Source organism: Pseudorasbora parva, chromosome 16 (genome assembly GCF_024679245.1).
Source record: "Pseudorasbora parva isolate DD20220531a chromosome 16, ASM2467924v1, whole genome shotgun sequence".
Taxonomy (NCBI): Eukaryota; Metazoa; Chordata; class Actinopteri; order Cypriniformes; family Gobionidae; genus Pseudorasbora; species Pseudorasbora parva.
In genome coordinates this window covers 12905256-12924889 of record NC_090187.1, presented here as the reverse complement: position 1 = coordinate 12924889, position 19634 = coordinate 12905256, and the positions used below count along the sequence as shown (strand labels likewise).

The 19634-nt window shown below is 39.1% G+C and overlaps 1 protein-coding gene across 2 annotated transcripts in view; it reads right to left on the bottom strand.

Annotated features, from left to right (window-relative positions):
* The window catches only part of kiaa1549lb (KIAA1549-like b), a 140333-nt gene that overhangs the window by 60664 nt on the left and 60035 nt on the right, over positions 1 to 19634 (bottom strand). For both annotated transcript variants that reach the window (XM_067419686.1, XM_067419685.1), the window contains exons 6-12: positions 18700 to 18833; positions 18360 to 18528; positions 12179 to 12238; positions 7938 to 8089; positions 7462 to 7633; positions 6704 to 6867; positions 6411 to 6446 (exon numbers count right to left, since the gene is read on the bottom strand). In XM_067419686.1, coding sequence (XP_067275787.1) covers positions 6411 to 6446; positions 6704 to 6867; positions 7462 to 7633; positions 7938 to 8089; positions 12179 to 12238; positions 18360 to 18528; positions 18700 to 18833 — 887 coding nt within the window. The remainder of the gene's footprint in view (positions 1 to 6410; positions 6447 to 6703; positions 6868 to 7461; positions 7634 to 7937; positions 8090 to 12178; positions 12239 to 18359; positions 18529 to 18699; positions 18834 to 19634) is intronic.

Sequence of the window (19634 nt, the reverse complement as noted above, 5' to 3'; positions counted from 1 at the left end):
ATGCACTAAATATAAATTGATTTTTCCCGTTCCTGTTTCACTGCTCATTTGTCAACAAATTGTGCAGACAAACAGAAAAAATTAATAAAGGAATAATTGTATATGACTGAATAAATAAGACTGCATTAGATTAGACCAATGGAAGTTGTCCATAAATTCACATGTTAATATAATCCTTAAATCTAATGAAGGTAAACAGACTTGGCAATGGATGGGATTGAAGATGAGACTTGACTCAAATTATAATTAATTAACAGTCTGAAGGGAATTTTAATGAATTAATTTATGATAGACAAAATAGAGGATGCTGTCACCTGAATGCATAAACCGCTATTTATATTCATAAATTATGACTGACAGGTTTAGATTAACATACTTAACTTTAATTTAGACTTTAGATTTTTTTTTTTTTTTTTTTTTTAAGGACCATGCCATGTTGAAATATCACATTAATATATAATAGTTTAAAGGCTTGTTCTCAGTTAGTTCTGAGCAATGTTATTTTACAATATGGCAACAATGTAAAATAATGTCGCCATGCAGTGCTATACATTTATCTTAAGCACTGTTTCTTTAAGCTGCCCTCTCAAGACATTATCCAGCCACAGCGTTATTGCGTCATAGCAGTTTAAAGTGGAAATCTTAACTTGTTAACCCCTCACCTAAAAGTTTTCTGTTGATGTTTTTCAAGCTTATTTGTGTCTCGGCTGCTATTTTAACCTTGCTGAAGTTTAATTGCATTAAAATTAAATTAATTGCATTTGCAAAATTTATCTTACAATTTTAATTAATTTTAATACACTTTAAAGCTCTCCTGGGAGTTGACTGTGAGTATTGCATGAGAATAACATTTCGCACGCACTGCCTGTCATCCTTCAAGGATGGTGTTCAGGCTCACATTCCACGCAGTTCCGGCCCGTTGCTGCCGAGGCAGCACAGAAGCTGAGATCATGGGGTTCACAGATGGATCCCACAGAGGGGTTAGAGATGGGTTCCACATTATCTCTGCCTTCACCAGGGGGATCCAGTACTCTTTCACTGTTCCCGGTGCTTCAGCTTTCTAGCTATGTGATAGTAGATGTGCTGAGCATCAAGGCAGAGGATCTTGAAGACTCTCCACTCCTGTCCCCTGCATATAAGGAGCTGGTGGTCATAACTCATGTCTAAATTAAGCATTGACTGGCCGGGCGAGAAACAAGGAACTCGTCCAAAAAGCAAACTAGAAGAGCGCTTTCTGTCACCAAAACATTACCTTCACTTTCTTTCCTGACATCCACAAAGAGATTGCGAGGTTGTGGAATAAGCCATATTCTGCCCATCATTTCAGCCAGCAGGTTTATTTTTATTCTGATATTAAGGGGTTGAAAATGGCTATGGGGGATGCACATGTTGAACAGTCTGAATTTTGCATCTGTCTAACTCCTCATACCAAGTGCAGTAAAAAGAGTGTCGCTTCTCATGCCCCTCCTCAAAAATCATGGGGGTAGGGTGGGACTTTCAGTCGAAGCTTAAGCAGAAAACGGATCTAAGGACCATTCTCAATGCCTCAAGTCCTGACGCCAGCGTTCCTCAGTGCGCACCTCATTATATATGCCCACTCCACCTCTGTGCCCTTAGGAGGCCTCGGGCGCATTGGTTTTCAGCGAGCGTATTTCTTAGTGCCCAGCACAAGACATTGTGTCACTGGGGTGCTTGCACCCTCCGAACAGGTTAATAGAGCAGTCAGGTCAATTGTTCCCTGCTAATTTGCTTCAGGGCACTGAAGTGGCTACTCTGAGTACACCAAAGGCCAGCCTCAAGAGTCTGGTTCCCCTAGTAGATTATCTGGCAGAGTAGAGGCTTCTGCCAAACGTCTGCCAAATCTCAATAGATCATGCAGACTGAACAAAAAGGCAACAGAATCCACTTTGGTTCTAGACCACCTCAGTTCAGTGGGGTTCTACTCACAGTAGTGGACTCTAAACATGTTCTGTTAATGGAGCAAGAAGTAAAAATCCTCTTAGCCAAGGAGGCCATAGAAAAGGCTCCTCCACCCAACAGAGAATCTGGGTTCCACAGCCAGTAATTCGTTGTTCCAAAGAAGGATGGTGGGTTGCGTCCGATATTAGATCTACATCATCTTAATCATTCAAGTTCAGGATGTTAACTTGAATGATCAGATCAGATCAAATTGATGAGCAGAATGTTGCTCAAATAATAATAAAAATAATAATGATAATAATGATAATAATAATAATAATAATAATAATAATAATAATAATAATAATAATAATAATAATAATAGATTTTATTTATAAAGCACTTTTCATTCCAAAGAATTTCAAAGTGCAACAATGGAAAAGGGAAAAAATATAGAATAATACAAACAATCAACCAACACATAACAGTTAAAAGCTTTTCTGAACAGAAAACAGAGCTGATGGTGGAAGTCTTTGTAAGCTCCATAGTACACTGTAGTCCACTCCATGTTTTACATTTCTCCCAGTGCTAGAGGCTCTGTAGCCACATCTTCCCAATTCGCATTGTCCTGATGACGTCACCGAGGCACGAACTGGCAGCTGAAGACCAGATGGAGGGGATCGCTGCAGCCCCATGCAGGAGGCAAACAAAGTTTTCCGGGCACTTCTGTGGACACACCGGGGTAAGCGCAGAAGTTCAAGCCGTTCCACGGCCGCAATGCAAGACGGAACAGCGACACAGCCGAGACTCAGCAGCCGGAACATCTCAACATCATTACGGACGCTGATGACGCTAGCCAACGCCGCCAATCAACCAGCAACCTCAGCCACCATGCAGTTCAAGCCCGAAGGAAACCAACAGTGAGCAGCCGACACCCAGAAGAGAGAGCAGCTTCATCGAGCAATATCAAATGTCTTTCAAATCAGCAGCAACCGCAACAATTCAAACCAAAACAGCAGAGAAGCGGTGAAAAACGACGAATGGTGAAAAAAGTCCTCTCAGTGGCTGCCAGCAATCAGCAATCCCAATTGTAGCTCTGACTGTTTGGGTATTCAGTCATAATAAAATAAAATAAAATCTAAATCTAACAGTACAGTTAACATGATTTGGGTGGAGAAGCGGTGAACAGACAACGCCAGCTTCCTCTGACCCTCATTGCTAGGCAACCTAGAATCAAATCAAATCAGATCAGGGGACTTGTTTGCCTCATGAAGATCCTTCCTTCCACAAAACAGGAAGTTCCTAAGGTTTGGGTTTTTCCCAAGGGGGAACCCACTCTGTATGATCAAGGTTATGCACAGATGTCTTCATACCCTGGTTATATGGAGGAAGCCTTGGTTTTTGTCCTAAAGTCCCATGTTAGGAGCTCTTTTTTATCTTGTTACACTCATGACGCATCACTGTGGTGGACCCATCATCTCTCATGGCACATGAATTGCCTGGAAATAGTGGCTGTCTTCCTAAAACCACTTCCTCCCAGACCTAAGAAGTCATCATGCTGGTTTGCACAGACATAACATCATTAGTCTCCTTCATAAATTATCAGGGGGTCTGTGTTCGCGACCACTATGCAAACTGGTGCACCAGATCCTCCTGTGTGAGAGCAGTATACTACCTTCCAGGGTACTAAAACTTAGGAGCCGACATCCTGTTGAGGCAGGGACTGACGCCCAGGGAATAGAGACTTCACCACGAAGGACATATTTTGCCAAGTGGAAGTGGATCTGTTTGCGTCTCAGGATATAACACACTTTGCTTCTACCTCACACAACCCCCTGGGTCTGGATGCCATGGTACGGACATGGCAGAGGAGACATCTGTATGCATTTCCCATGACTGCTCTCCTCCCAGGAGTTCTGAAGAGACTCCACCAAGATGGGCTTAGTCTACTATTAGTAGAGCCATTCAGGCTGGCGTTGCTTGGTTCCTGGATCTTGTGTCCCTCTTCGATGGCTCTTCCCTGGAGATTCTGATCAGGAGGTAATCTGACCAGGAGATTCTGTCTCAGACAGGGTGCACAGTCCAGCACCCCATGAGGCCTGCAAGCTGAACCAGAGTTCCAGCCAGGGATCTGGCCATCGTTCTAGAGGGATTATCTACCATTCACTTCGAGCCCATTAAGACTGTTCCAGAAAAGTTTCTGACCCTTAAGACATCATTTCTTCTAGCCATCATGTCTTTTAAATAAACTGGATACCTCCAGGCCCTGTTGGTGCCCCCTACATGCCTTAAGTTTGCACCAGGGATGGCCAAGACATTCTTATATCCAAAACATGTCCCTAAGGTATTGACCAACATAGCCCAGCCTGTAGTCTTGCAAGGCCTTTTCCCTCCTCCTTTCAAAGATCAGGACCCGAAGAAGCTGAACGTTGTATATCCAGTGAGAGTGCTGGATGCTTATGTCTACAGAGCTGCCCTTTGGAGGAAAATGTATCAGCTGTGTGCAGCTGTATCCAAGCATAAAGTTAGAAAGTGAATAGTCGAAGCTATTTCTCTTGCTTATAAGGTCTCTGGCCAGTCTTTACCCTTGGCTTTCAGAGCTCACTCTACTAGGAGTATGGCAGCCTTTAAAGCATAACTTTCTGTGGTTTCCCTTCAATATGTTTGTAAAGTAGTGGGCTAGCCCTCTCTGCTCAGATTTGTGAGGTTCTACAAAGGGAACAGGGTTTGCAGGTGCTAATGTCTTAGTTGTGCAGTATTCACACAGATCGGCCCTTGTAAGCATGAGGGTTTTGGTATCATGGTCTTCAAAGTGTCATTGACGCAGTGACTGTAACCCTTGTTCCCTGAGAAGGGAACGAGATGCTGCGTCACCCTGCCATACTTCCTTCATCCCTGTAATCGACTTGCTTCTGCTAATTGAAGCTAGTTGAAGTGATGTACAATCTCGCCATTGGATTGATTTCACACATGCACTTCAGACGCAATCACGCAGAGGCAATCTCAAAGCGTCCCCAATCTCATTCCCTTCTCTGAGAATATCATATGCATATATTCCGGTACTTTAGTCACTCCTTTTCGGTTCTCGTTTATGTATAGGGTGGTTTTTATTCATGTGATTATTCTAGACTTTAAGGCTATTAAAGTCTGTTATTTAAAGGTAACAATAAGATGTATTTATTTTTTTAACATGAACAAACAATGAACAGCTGGATTAGTTTTAAATAACATTAACAAAGATTAACAAATACAGTTCACATTGCATTAACTAATGTTAACAAATGTAACTTTTGGTTTCATTAATGTATTAGTAAATGTTAAAACGGATATTTACAAAGATAAATTAATGCTGTAGAAGTATTGTTCATTTGTAGTTAATGTTAACTAAAGTAATTAATTAATGTTAACGAATGAAACCTTATTGTAAAGTGTTTCCTATTTATATCTTATTTGTCTTCTTCATGCACTGCTACCACCACATTGTAACATTAATGCACTGCATAAGATTTTGCAAATAACATGCATTCTATAATGGTCAAGCAAAATTCAGGCAGTAGTTTGTCAGTAATAGTGGATAATAAACTAGGCCAGAGGTTGTATTGGGAAAAGCAGGTCAGGTCATTATATGTAATAAGACCTATTTGGCATGTTTAAAAGAGAGCTGCTGTCTGCATTTCTTTCTGCATTTGAGGTTTATGGTTTTACTGAATTGATGTAACAAAAGGCATTTTTATAACAAAGAGGCTGTCCCTTTCTTAGTCCCTTCAGCCTATTTTCAACTAAATCATCAGAGAATTTCTGACCTTATTCCTAAAATATTCAGCTTGTTTAGGCATACAAGAACGCAAAGGAACACACACATGTAAACACACATACCTAACTTTTTTTTTTTAAACTGCTGTACTATTAAAATAACTAGAACTATCTGAATTTTGTCTTAGTGGTTTATAGTTCACTCAGAAAAATCAGTGCAATTTAATAAATACTTCCCATTGTGTCATTCCGAATCTGTATGATTTTCTTGACGTTTTGTAAAATGTCAAGGTGTGTGCTCATGTTTTTTCCATCCCGTTGGTGACTTCAACCTGAATGCACACTGACTCATGGGGACTCGTGTCAATGTGGCGACCTAAATTAAGCTTAATGTACAAATGCAGAAAGTTTTCTATGATGCGTAGATTTATTGGTAGGGTTAGTGTAAGGGGGTAGAATATAGAGCTTCTACAGTATAAAATAATTGTTTCTATGGAGAGTCTCACAAATATAGAGAACCATTGTGTGTGTGTGTGTGTGTGTGTGTGTGTGTGTGTGTGTGTGTGTGTGTGTGTGTGTGTGTGTGTGTGTGTGTGTGTGTGTGTGTGTGTGTGTGTGTGTGTGAACTAAACCTATAATTGTGCAAAATCGTTAGTATTTGTCCCTGAGACCTGTCTACACTACACCTGATCCATAACAATGTGTGCACATCAGGATCCAGAGCAGCAGGTGAAATGATTGAAGGGCTGAATAACTACCTGAGGGTAATAACCCACGTCTCTCCAGTAAGCAGTCTAAATGAGAGAAAACAGCATGAAGAGTCATCAATCATTTCTAGCTCTTTCTCATACGCTCTCTCGGGATGTATTCCCAGAGGCAAGCAAGAAAAGCATGCAAGCGTTTGAGAAAACATTGTTGATGAAGCATTTAAAATAAGCTGAGTGTGCTAAATACCATAATGAGTTATAATGAAAGAGTTAAAGAGCTAAAGAGCAAAGCAGTGCTTTATAGGAAATGGTCAAGTGGGATATTCGTCCAGTCACTGTCATACCTTGACTCGGGGGTTAAAGTTGCCGATCGGATCGCTTTTGAAATCGCTCTTGTTTTTATGACACAGCACCGTGGTGATGATGATGATGATGAGAGTCACCACACTGATGGGTGCTAGCACTGCAGCAATGATCCACAGGTTGTTGGGTGGATTCTTCACCACAGCTGCATGGTGGGAAGAATATTTAGTTTACACAACAGTAATTATGTTATTGATTACATTAGCAACTTTGCAGTACTCATAATTGTTCTTCTTTCAGTAGATCATAGTACATCGTTGGCTTAACAAATTGCTAATTATATATTAAGGTTTTGTTTATTTTTTTTTGTCATAGTATATCACAATACACTTGACAGAGAAATAATATGTCTGTATTTGCAAAAAGGTGAACAGGGTCATGCAAATTATTGACCCTCGCCTGACACTAACTAGTAAAAGCAAGTGGCAAATCATGTTTAAGATGGCTGTGATGTCATTAAAAAGTTATTTTCTATTTATATGTTCTGGTTAATGGGAAATATATCACCACAGGAAATTGTGTGCAGTAAAACATTTCTTTTACGAGTCTTTAAAGAAATATTCTGGTTTGATAAGTTGGGTGTTACCATAAGCACACATATCTTTTTTTGTTTTTTTTTTTATTTCTCAGTTGGAAAAAAGTATCCTTAGTTACATATTCATAGTGTTGTAACTAATATAACTTTTTATAGTCACATTTTTATAATTCAACTTAAACTTCAATAAAATGTAATATTGACCTTCAGCCTGCATTTGGACAAAGTATCCCAGTGTGAGCGCCATGGTCTGTGAGTCCACTGTGTTCAAAATCTTGGCTGCAGATGTGCCAAGCAGTGGGGTATCATTTTGCTGGGCATAGTAGGTCATCTCAGCTGGGTTTTTTGGCCCATGCAAACGCCTGATACTAACCATCTGAATGCAATGAAACACAGCTTGATCACTTCATGTAGACACAGTTTTATTTGGTAAATCTTAATGTAAAACCTTTTCCATCAAACAATATACGGTTGGGGGGGGGGGGTATTAAATATCATAGTTATCAAATAACTATGATATTTCCACATCTAACAACATATTAAAGTAAGAAAATGGTAATTTATTATGTAGGGTATGTGAATCTGTCTTGCAGATTTTTTTTTTTTTTCAAATAATTCTTTATTTGTTCGCAATACATTTGCTTAATGAATTAGCACATGGAAATTCCATTAGGTTGTACCTGGACAGTGAAACTGCCCACTGTTGTTGCCCGTTTAAAGCGAACGCCTTGCTGATGGGCCACCATGAAGAGCTCAGCCAACCGCTCCTCCATCAGACTGGCAAAACTCTGGTACTGTCCTTCCAGAGAGGAGTTTTCCACATCCTGAATAACTGGAGAGATATGGAGAGGGAGAGACATTAAATAAAGGAGTCTTGCTGTAGAGCAGGGTTTCTCATCTCTGGCCCGTCTGCAGAATTTAGGTTCTATCCTAATCAAACAAACCTGAACAAGTTATTCAATTATTCTGGATTACCAAAAACTCACAGGCAGATGAGTTTGATCAGGTTTGGAGCTAAACTCTTAAGGACGAGGACCTTGAGGACCAGAGATGCTGCTGAACAATTGCTGTAGAGCTTTGCTCCCAATAGTTAATTCTCAATTATGTTGTACTTGGTTGACATAACTAAGAAAATTATGGCCAAAACGATGATGAAACGGATGACAAAAATGACTACATTTTACTTTATCATTTCATATATTTGTGCTCCTACAGGGAACATGGTTCCAAACAAAGTCAAAACATGATCAACCGTTGTGCGTCCCTTGCCAATTCATGAATACCAGCATTTTTCAACACACTCCTGATTAACTGACTATTTCTGAGGCAATATAGGAGATGGTATAATAATAGAAAGAAATATAGATGATCTCTAATTTAGCTAGAATGACAGCATGTTATTATACACTCATACAAAGGATTATTAGGAACACCTGTTCAATTTCTTATTAATGCAATTATCTAATCAACCAATCACATGGCAGTTTATTCAATGCATTTAGGGGTGTGGTCCTGGTCAAGACCGTCTCCTGAACTCCAAACTGAATTACAGAATCGGACACAAAAGGTGATTTAAGCGTGGCATGGTTGTTGGTGCCAGACGGGCCGACCTGAGTATTTCACAATCTGATCAGTTACTGGGATTTTCACACACAACCATTTCTAGGGGTTACAAAGAATGATGTGAAAAGGGAAAAACATCCAGTATACGGCAGTCCTGTGGGAGAAAATGCCTTGTTGATGCTAGAGGTCAGAGGAGAATGGGCTGACTGATTCAAGCTGATACATGAGCAACTTTGACTGAAATAACCACTCGTTACAACCGAGGTATGCGGCAAAGCATTTGTGAAGCCACAACACCCACAACCTTGAAGCAGATTGGCTACAACAGCAGAAGACCTCACCGGGTTCCACTCATCACTACAAAAAGGAAAAAGAGGGTCCAATCTGCACAAGCTTACCAAAATTGGACAGTTGAAGCCTGGAAAAATGTTACCTGGTCTGATGAGTCTCGATATCTGTTGAGTCATTCAGATGGTAGAGTTAGAATTTGGTGTAAATAGAATGATAACATGGATCCATCATGCCTTGTTACCACTGTACAGGCTGGTGGTGGATTTGTAATGGTGTGGGAGATGTTTTCTTGGCACACTTTAGGCCCCTTAGTGCCAATTGGGCATCGTTTAAATGCCAAGGCCTACCTGAGCATTGTTTCTGACCATGTCCATCCCTTTATGACCACCCTGTACTCATCCTCTGATGGCTACTTCCAGCAGGATAATGCACCATGTCACAAACCTTGAATCATTTTAAATTGGTTTCTTGAATATTACAATGAGTTCACTGTACTAAAATGGCCCCCACAGTCACCAGATCTCAACCCAATAGAGCACATTTGGGATATGGTGGAATGGGAGCTTCGTGCCCTGAATGCGCATCACACAAATCACCATCAACTGCAAGATGCTATCCTATCAATATGGGCCAACATTTCTAAAGAAAGCTTTTAACCCCTTGTTGAATCAATGCAACATAGAATTAAGGCAGTTCTGAAGGCGAAAGGGTCAAACACAGTATTAGTATGGTGTTCCTAATAATCCTTTAGGTAAGTGTATGTTGTGGCAAGCAGAATGAGGCAGAGGGACTGTAAGAACAAGCCTCGCCCTCTGCCTCATACTGCTTGCCACATACATATAGAAACTCGTTGTTGCTGTGTGAAAATATTTGTATAACAAAAAAAAAAATCACACATTCTAAAAGTTTGTGAGCTTTTAGGAGTAGGGGAACAACTTAACGTGGGTTAGTTGTAACACGCATGGTTTAAAACTTTCCACACAAGCCAGGATGACGAAGCTTTGTGTATTTACTAGTTGCCATTTTAACATTATTTAGAGAAAAAATTGCTCCAAAGTCCAAAGTGTAAAAATCTTTGGAAGATATTACTGAGCATTTATTTAACCATAGCAAAAGTAAATTTCTTAAAGCTGCAGTCTGTATTTTTCCTCTTTGTCGCCATCCCTGTTCGAAAACTGCAATTGCATTAATTCACGGAATTACCAACTTTACGTAAGTTGTGACTCAGTCGGCACAGCACGGAGGAATCCAACGTTTAGAGAAGAATGTGCAGCTGTCAGTCACCGCGCCGGTGTGGATATTGTCATTCAGAAACACAGACTCTACTGTTTGAAATTATGACCGACATAATAATGCCATCTGACCACGTAAATAGCCAACAACCACTTTTGTTCTGACCAACTAAGGGGGAAAAAGCATTGCAATAAATTACTTTTTTTTGCAAATTATACTTTTTCAAAATGTTAATGTTAACATCATCAATGCGTGACTACATTTAATGTCCATTAAGGCTACCAGTAGTTCAGTTTCCATTGCTGTGCAATGTGGAATAATGTTAGAGGTGAATTGCTTCCTCTCAGAACTAGCACAAAATAATTGATCTTTACCAATTATTTTTGGTTTAATATACCAAAACATTTTTTGCACATAGCAAAACGAGAAAGGCACAGCAAAGAAAGCTCCGTAACTGAATGAATTATGCAAAAAAAGTGTGCTACTGTTACATAGCCTAATCAACCATTCAAATGTCTTACCTGTCCAGCAGGAAAAAAGCTGAAAAACCCATTCAAAACCTTTAAAAGCCCCTTTTATCCTTGTTTTTGCATCGGCCCAGTTGAAGTCTATTCTTTCTGTAGCCTCTCCGAAGTCCGAAGACTTTTGCATTTTACAACAGATGAATCGGAAATGGTGCAGTATAACCTGCTAACCGGGACTCCTTCATGTGTACAGATGTGACGCAATGATATGCTTGAAATTCCCGCGGAAATCCACCAGTACCACTGGAATTAAAAACATTATTACAAGCTTACTGTTTTAAATCGAGCTACGGTAAGCAGGTTATGTACTTGCTCAAATTTTTGATTTATTTTTTAAATAATTTTAAACCCCAAAAAGTTACAGACAGCAGCTTTAAGTTTATTTTTCATCTCTGTTTATTTGTGTTTATTAAAATCTGATATTATTGCAATCTTATATCTGTTATTTGTCAGTTGAGGTCATAATTTAATGCTGATCTAACAGCAGAAGACACGAGCTGGAGTTTAAATCCCAGTTGCACAGATGGGGTGTGTTGTAGAACTATTATATTACATTATATAATTTTTACGAATTCTATTGAGAAGCCATGAGAAAAGGATGAATAATGATAGTGTTCAGAAATTATGAATAATTATTATGTTTTTAACTATGCTGCATTTAACAATGTGTTTATTGACAGCAGACTCAAAAATGTTATTTCTTAATGATTAAAAAATGCCATTATGTTATTTATATTAAAAAGTTAATTAATGTATTTTATTGACAAAATACATTAGTTTGTCTTGGATATATTTTATTATATCAGATAAAATTTTAAGATGGCATTTGATCATGTTACAATGTACCCCACCTATAGGGCATGTTGTCACATTTCACTTCCATTCGTTTGGGGTAAATCAAGAAAAATGATACACTGTATTAATCAAACAAAACCACATAATTGTACTAGACATGTAGGAAATTAATGTGGGGAAAAAAAATCTGAACCTCAAGTGGATTTACACAAGCTGAGACAGTCAAAAAGCGTTAGGTTGTGCCCTGCTCTCCCCTACTCAAGAATGTTAAAGGAGATAGATCTGGAAAAAACTACGAAACCAACTTCGATTTTACAACACATTACATTACTCCAAATAATAGGAATGGAGTGAAAATCATCCTACATATTGAAGGAACTATGGAAATCTCAGTTATCCAGAACAAAGGGCAGAAAAGTCAACAGAGCAAACAGAAAAGAAAGGAAAACTACCTTCTAAATTAAGTTCTTTCACTTGTATGGCTTGTAACACACATTTGTCAATAAGATGATTACCTGTGATTATCCAAAATGGTCTAGTTGCTACTGATGTGTTGAGGTTATGGTACTCTAGAGCTGCAGAGGAAAGATAGAGAGAGGGGAGAGAAATAAAGCAAGAGAAACTGTTATAGAGAGGAAGAATAGATAAGAAAGCTTGTTTCCAAAGACATTGCTTTGATCATGGGTCCAGAGGCTTAGCTAAGCACATCTACTCTCCAACAGACAGTACAGAGAGACAAGCCGCATTCCCCAAATGAAACCTTTACTCAATTGCATACTGGCAGTGTGATTAAAGGCTCTGGCTGACATCCTGTCTTCAAGGCAGAATCACTAAGCAGCCTTTAAAATTCCAACAGCTGTTGAATTACTCCACCAAGGTCTTTTAAGGTCTAATCTGAAGAACAAGTGTTTTAACCAGTGTTTAATTTTTACATGCATATAATTATGCATATAAAATGTATTTTACCCATCCACCAATTCTTCAAACTGCTGTATCCATTGCAGGGTCACATGTCCCTTTTTTATTATAATAAATTAATTAATTAAAAAATGACCAAAATTATGACCAAAACAATGATTAAAGCCAATGAAATTTTTTTACCAAAGCAGGATCAAACAATGTAGTGGTGGTGTTTAAAGGAACACTCCACCTTTTTTTAGAAATAGGGCTTATTAAACTTCTTTGCTACTTGGGCGCAGAGATATCACAAAACACATTGCGATGGCTCAACAGCTGGAGGACATGAGGATGAGCGCTGTGATATCTCTGCGCCCAAGTAGAAGTGCTTCGCCTGTGCTTCCCCATAATATAGTCCCAAGTCAATATATGCCTAGGAAATCACCTAGTCTTAATCTGCATCACTATTTTTACTCGTCGTGAACACGCAAGCAACAAGAAGTAATTGTTTTTTTTGTTTTGTTTTTATCACTTTTACTATGGGACATGCTAGCTGGCCACAATGGATTCCATTCATTATGCTAAGCTAAGCTAGCAGCGACCCTGCCAAACTAAAACAATGCATGCACTGAGACAAAGATGGATTTGCCCACATATCTAAATTTAGGAAAGAAGTTGAATAAGCCCTATTTCTAAAAACGGTGGAGTGTTCCTTTAAGTGTCTTGTATGAAGAATAAGGGTGTAAACCTACACTGGTCTCATAGTTCGGTTCGATTATCATGCGATCGATTCGGTTAAATTCGATATCAGGATGTATCACGACACATTGATGCTGCACTGTGTCCTCATGTATACAATTTTGTCAATAATTAGCCTAAGATGAGATAATGTACACCCAGCGGTTGTTATCACATAATAAACCCTGACACAGTGATTAGGACCTGACGCAAAGCCACTTATTACACGGCTACTTGTCTCAAGTAAATTAGACATTAAATATTGTCTTGAGTTTAAATATTTTATTAGCTCTTACACAAAGAAGAACGACAAAAAAACAGTTCCAAACTTTTTTTCCAAACTTTCACGAAGAAAAGTTCCAAACTACTTTAAGCCTTTATCTATTGCTGTGTTTTTTTACCAAATATGTTAAAATTAATGCTGAAAGACATACACTGTAAAAAAGTATATGTTCAATAAGTTATGACAACATCTGTTTTTACATTGTTTTAACTCATCAATGAAAATAAGTTAATAATGTTAAACTTGTTTTATTAGTTATACAAGATGTAACTTTTTTTTTTAAGTCAGTTGAACATAATTTAAGTTGAAATAACTTAAAGGAATTGTATGTAAGAAATGTATTTCAATTAATCATAAAATTGCCCTGATATGTCACTAGACATTAAGAAATCATGTTCATTTCAAATACTTATATCACTGACAACAGAAGTCCGGCCAGGATAATGTCATTTAAAAGTTGTTGTTGCAGCCCTCAACTGATGCTGATGTTGACATGTTGTGTTTTGGCCTGAAGCTCAACCCTCCACCTATCAACCAATCATGAAGTCAGTAGTGTTTCAGCATCCGGTTGCCAGATCTGCTCATATACCACAGCTGCAGCTACAAACGGTCCTGCTGGATCCTACAGCATATCTGGCAACCTCGAGTCAGGGGGGAGGGGGAGAGGGGATAGTGATTGCAGTACCAGTTTTGGCCACAATCTTACATACACTTCCTTTAAACCATAGACAGTAAAAGAAATGGAGCGATCCCATAGACATCAACGGCGGAAAATGAGGTCAATCAAGAAGCACTCACTTCCTGATGGCTGAGCTTACCGCACAGGCTCAGACTGAGCTTAACGATGTAGATGTGACTTAAGCAACCTGTCTGACAGTTGTAGGTCTTCTAGTAGTTGTGGAAAGTAAAATCTGAATCACGTTGTTTGAATATTTTCTCCCGTTGCTTTTGGCTCACTATGGGCTTCTCCCCATTCTTCCCCCTTGACTTTATCAGACTTTATGTCTCCACGTCCCCCCGACTGCCTCATTGACAGTAAAAGATTGTTTATGAGCGTCTCCTCAGGTCTATACGGTAATTTCTTAACTGTGCGACAGAGTCGCGTTGGTTATGACGTAATCGTTAGCCTATTTTTACAAAAACAGCTTCTACGGGGCGATAGTGTAAGATACAAGGTAATGGAGCCTTTTATGCATTGTCGTGATTCTTTATAAATAAACAATGGACAAATGGATTCTTTAAACGTCTCATTATAAGTGCAGTTAGTTGTGGCTCTGTTTTTGAAGTCCATAAAAAATACACCTGTCCATCAAATAAAGTGCTCCACGTGGCTCTGGGGGCTTCTGAAGCGAATCAATGCGTTTGTGTAAGAAAAATGTCCATATTTAAAACTCAAAGCTCCGGCCAATCACCTTCCGTGGAAAAAGTGTTGAAAGTGCCTTCTCGTAATTCAAGATGCTTACGCAGCACTACATCTGATGACCAGAGGCACTTTCAACACTGTTTCCCATAAATTGAATACGGAAGGCAATCGGCCAAAACTTTAAAAGGGGGGTGAAATGCTGTTGCATGCATACTGAGCTTTTTACACTGTTAAAGACTTGGATTCCCATCCTAAACATAGACAAAGTTTCAAAAACTAATGTTGGACGTTTGAGAGAGTATTTCTGTGTCAAAAATACTCCTTCCGGTTTCTCACAAGTTTCGGAGAGTTTTTTTCGAGTATGGCTCGACTTGACGTTAATAGATCGGAAGGTCCTTGTATGGGCCGTACGGGCTCTTCTCCTGGTAGGGTGCGCGCGCACGTGACTAGAGCGAGAGAGGAAATGCACGCCCATAAACACTCTCTCAGGTGCAGATCCAGTCGCCCGTGAACACTTATGTCAGTTATAGTCCACGCAGCGCTCCACTTCATTCCTCCACTTTGACATCAAGCGACTTTAACGCTTCAGCACAGCATTCCGGGAAGGCAGCGCTGCATTTCAACCGATTTGAACGCAGAAATGACGGGAAGCTTCACAACATCGCTTCAGTCGCATCGCAAAGTGGATCTCCACACTCCAAGAAGTGTGTTTTTGACGGAGCGGTCCCAGCGATAAAGGTTCGGTCCCGCTTTGGAAGCAGCCGGTGAGTAAAACTGCTTCAAATGTCTATGCTGTTGTCGCGTGAGTAAACATCAGTAAACGACATGATCGCGTGCTTCATCATTCAAATGCGCTAACGGACTCTATTGTTGTTATATACATAACGTTACACTAGTCTGACGTGCAAAACCGTTTTGCTTGCTACTGCTAAGGTTTAGTCGCATACAATAGTCCATAAACCGAATCATGTCCTCATAAACTGCGAGTAAAGACACACAAATGTTGACAGGCCACTAAATACAGTACATACCACAGAGACGAACGTCCTGCTTTTGCTGTTTCTCCTATTCAATTTATTTCAGCCTCCGGATCATATATCTGTATTAGCTGAGATCGATAGCAAGGGTTTCTCCACACTTGAGGACATCATCGCTTTGTGCGCTCGTCACTTTTTAGCTCCGCCCACACGATACGCCTCCAGGCGCTCTGTTTTTTCCGGAAAGACACGGTACAGCCTATATTTCTTTTGTAAATATAATAAAACTAAAGACTTTTCGGAGATATGAAGGATGCAATACTAGGTACTCAAGATTGACATGAGATTGACTGAAACTGAGTGTTTCACCCCCCCCCCCCCCCCCCCCCCTAAATTATAAAGTTTGAAATATGGATATTTTTCTTACACAAACTCATCAATTTGCATGAGAAGACCTTTAATAACCCCCCAGGGGCGTGTGGAGCACGTTATTTGACGGACAGATGCATTTTTTATGGACTTCAAAAACAGAGCTACATCTACTGCCATTAAAAAGCTTGGATTCGCCACCTGACTTTTTAAATGTAACTCTGATTTTTTTTCATCTGAAAGAAGAAAGTCATATACACCTAGGACGACTCGAGGGTGAGTAAATCATGAGTAAAACACCTTGAAGTCTACTTCCATTGTAACCCGTGCTGGTTAGTTTTCAGTCACAAGATGGCACCAGACAGTCGACGACAGCGGAGTGAAAGGTTAAGCATATGAGTAGTACCAGGCAAGAACTCGTAGTACCCGGATGAGCGGTGTGTTATTTAGTTTGCCGGTTGTTATCTAGGAATAACATACCACTGGAATGCACAATTGACCAATCAGAATCAAGTATTTTTACAGAGCCATGTAATAATATAAATTAAAATACTACATCATACACATTTTCTACTATTTGCTATGTCTATGTATGTGTTTTAAACCTTGTATGATATGATGCACAAATGAGTGTTACATTAATTAATTAATTAATTAAGAATAGCACGATCACAAATCAAATATAGCCGCTTCGTCATTTTGTGTCTCTCAGAAATCAGAGCTTTGATGAGTTATATCAACTAAGATATATCATACACATTTTCTACTACTTGATTTTATATTTATACAATTACTTGTTTACTGAAATGTTTTAAACCTTGCGCGATATAACTTCTTTTTTTCTCACTCTCTCTTAGATGGCACAGCAGGTATTTTTTTTAAATTTTTTAGGATTTGCATTTGTATAAATAGTAAGCGTTGTTTTTTAGAAATGTTCCAACTTCCATGATCTCTAATCAGCTGTTTTATATAGTGTTCTCTTATTTGAGGTTGCGGTTGTCCTGGCAGACAGTATCTTTAAATAAATGCATTTCACTTTATAAAAAGTTAAATAAAAACGTCAAAAAAGCAAAGACAAAGCAGACAAGAGAATGGACTGCGGGGAGAAAGCAAACAACCTCACAGTCAGCATGAGCAACAGTGTGACAGTGAGGTGTGTGATATTCTCTCCATCACATTACAGCTGCTAGTGGAACCGTTTCTTTCCACACAGACACACACACAAGTGTATCTGGGATTCCCTACTGTTAATTATTTTTTCTTGTAATTGGCTTTGATGTGCCTGCTGTTCCCTGGCCCACGTATGCATGAACCTGTGAAGACCACAAACCAAACAGGAAATGCTTTATCTCTCTGAAGAGAATCATCAATGTTAGTATGCCTCTATCATGTTTAGATGTCCTAAAAAACTTTTTTGCATTAATGTAAAAGCTACACTGTGTGATATGTTCCCCGATCTAGCGGTGAAAAGGTATATGACCATCCAGTTAATATTAGTTTCAGTTCCTCTCAATTCCGATTTCATTTTAACTCCTACGGTGGCCGATTTAGTCCAAGATTAACATGGCAATCCCCCTCTTCACATTCGACACGGTGCCATTGAGTGTTAAAACGCGAAAGGCGAAGCTTGAATTTACGGGTATGTCCCTCTTTGGCTAATGTACTTTCAAGATGGAGGGCCAACATGGCGACCGGCATTCGAACCCCTCACCCGTATGTATTTTCAATGGCATATTATAAACTTACGAGAATACTTTCTTACGTGAAAGAAGTAAATATACATTAATGAGCACATATATTTTAGAAAGAACTAAGTGTTTTTAGCTAAGAATAAGCTAAAAAAGTTACACAGTGTAGCTGTAAACATGCAGTTATTTTTTGGTTGTTTGTTTTAATTAACATGTGACAGTTCAGATCAGTGGCGTGTATTTATAATGCAATATTCTTAGTTTTTTCAGGTTTGCATACAATACCATACTACAGTATACTATCTAAAAAGGTAATACAAATTGTAACAATTGCAAATGTTACATCATTTGTATAAGTGAGGAACGCCAGGAAGCACTTACGCTCAGCAGTGATCAGTGGAGGGTAAAACAGGAAGTAGCCAACAAGCTCAGCAGTCAGGTGGCTAAGGAGGTTACTAGCTGTTGTGCCATTGAGACAGACACTGCCATTATGCACGACATATATCAGAGATACAGCAGGAGAACCCAAAGATTGAGATGTGCTCAAGATCTGTGAGAAAGAGAAGAAAGAAACTAAAGAATTATGACAAAAATTGAAAGAGAATGATAAAAAAAAATATTCCTCCAAATAATGCGAACGTATAAAGTCTGACAAACCTCATTTGACATACAACTAGTTTTGAAGGTTAATAAAGGTAGTTGAAAGTTAAGGCCTTCCAACCTGTACAGTGAGGCCGCTGTGAGAATTCAACACTATGGCTTCGGCTTCAGCAAAAGCATTCCCCAGTCTCTGCTCCATCATCTGAGTAAATCTGCAGGACCTGAGGTCATATCCTGGCCCTACAAACCTCAGAACTACACACAATACATAAAGACATGCACAGAGAAGACACTATATGAGAAGACATTGCTTCTTTGAAGAACAGACCAAAAATCATTATTCACTAAAAATCTTCACCACTGTTCTCAAATAAAACATGGCAACTTCACATGATGAGATTTAATTTACAATACACTTGAGAACCAATTTGTCATATTCTAATTCCGTTTGAGACATTTATGTTTATAGTTCCTATAAGTTTAGGGTTGGGTATCGTTTGGGTTTTTTACGATTCCGGTGCCAAACCAGTACTTTTAAAACGGTACATGTGCCTAAACCGATACTTTAAAACCAATACTGAACCGATTTTTTATTTTATTCTTTAAATTGAACAATTTATTAAAAGTTTCTCCCATAGACATCAGCGTGTTTTTGCTGCTACTTATATGCATTTAAATGTCTGAAACCTAAAATAAACATGATGTGGTTGAAAACACTGAATCGTTGTGATATGTGATGAGCGCTGAGCGCTTCTGTCTCTGGCTCAGCGACAGCCAAAAATGCGTGAAAGCACGCTTGATGGCACTGAAATGAGGCACCAAAATCTGCGTTCTGATTCGGTCCAGTACATACCGGTTATATAGGTACCAGTGCTATATTGGCACTGCCCAGAGGAAAGGAAAATCAAACATGAGCTCTCCTTCTCAACTTACATCTTTCTCCTAGACAGAAATGAGATCAAGTGAACATAAAATTGAGACATAAGGCTAAGTCTCCTGCTTCTCACATGTTTCTCTTGAGACAAAAAATGACATTCTCTCATGTTTGTCTACTCT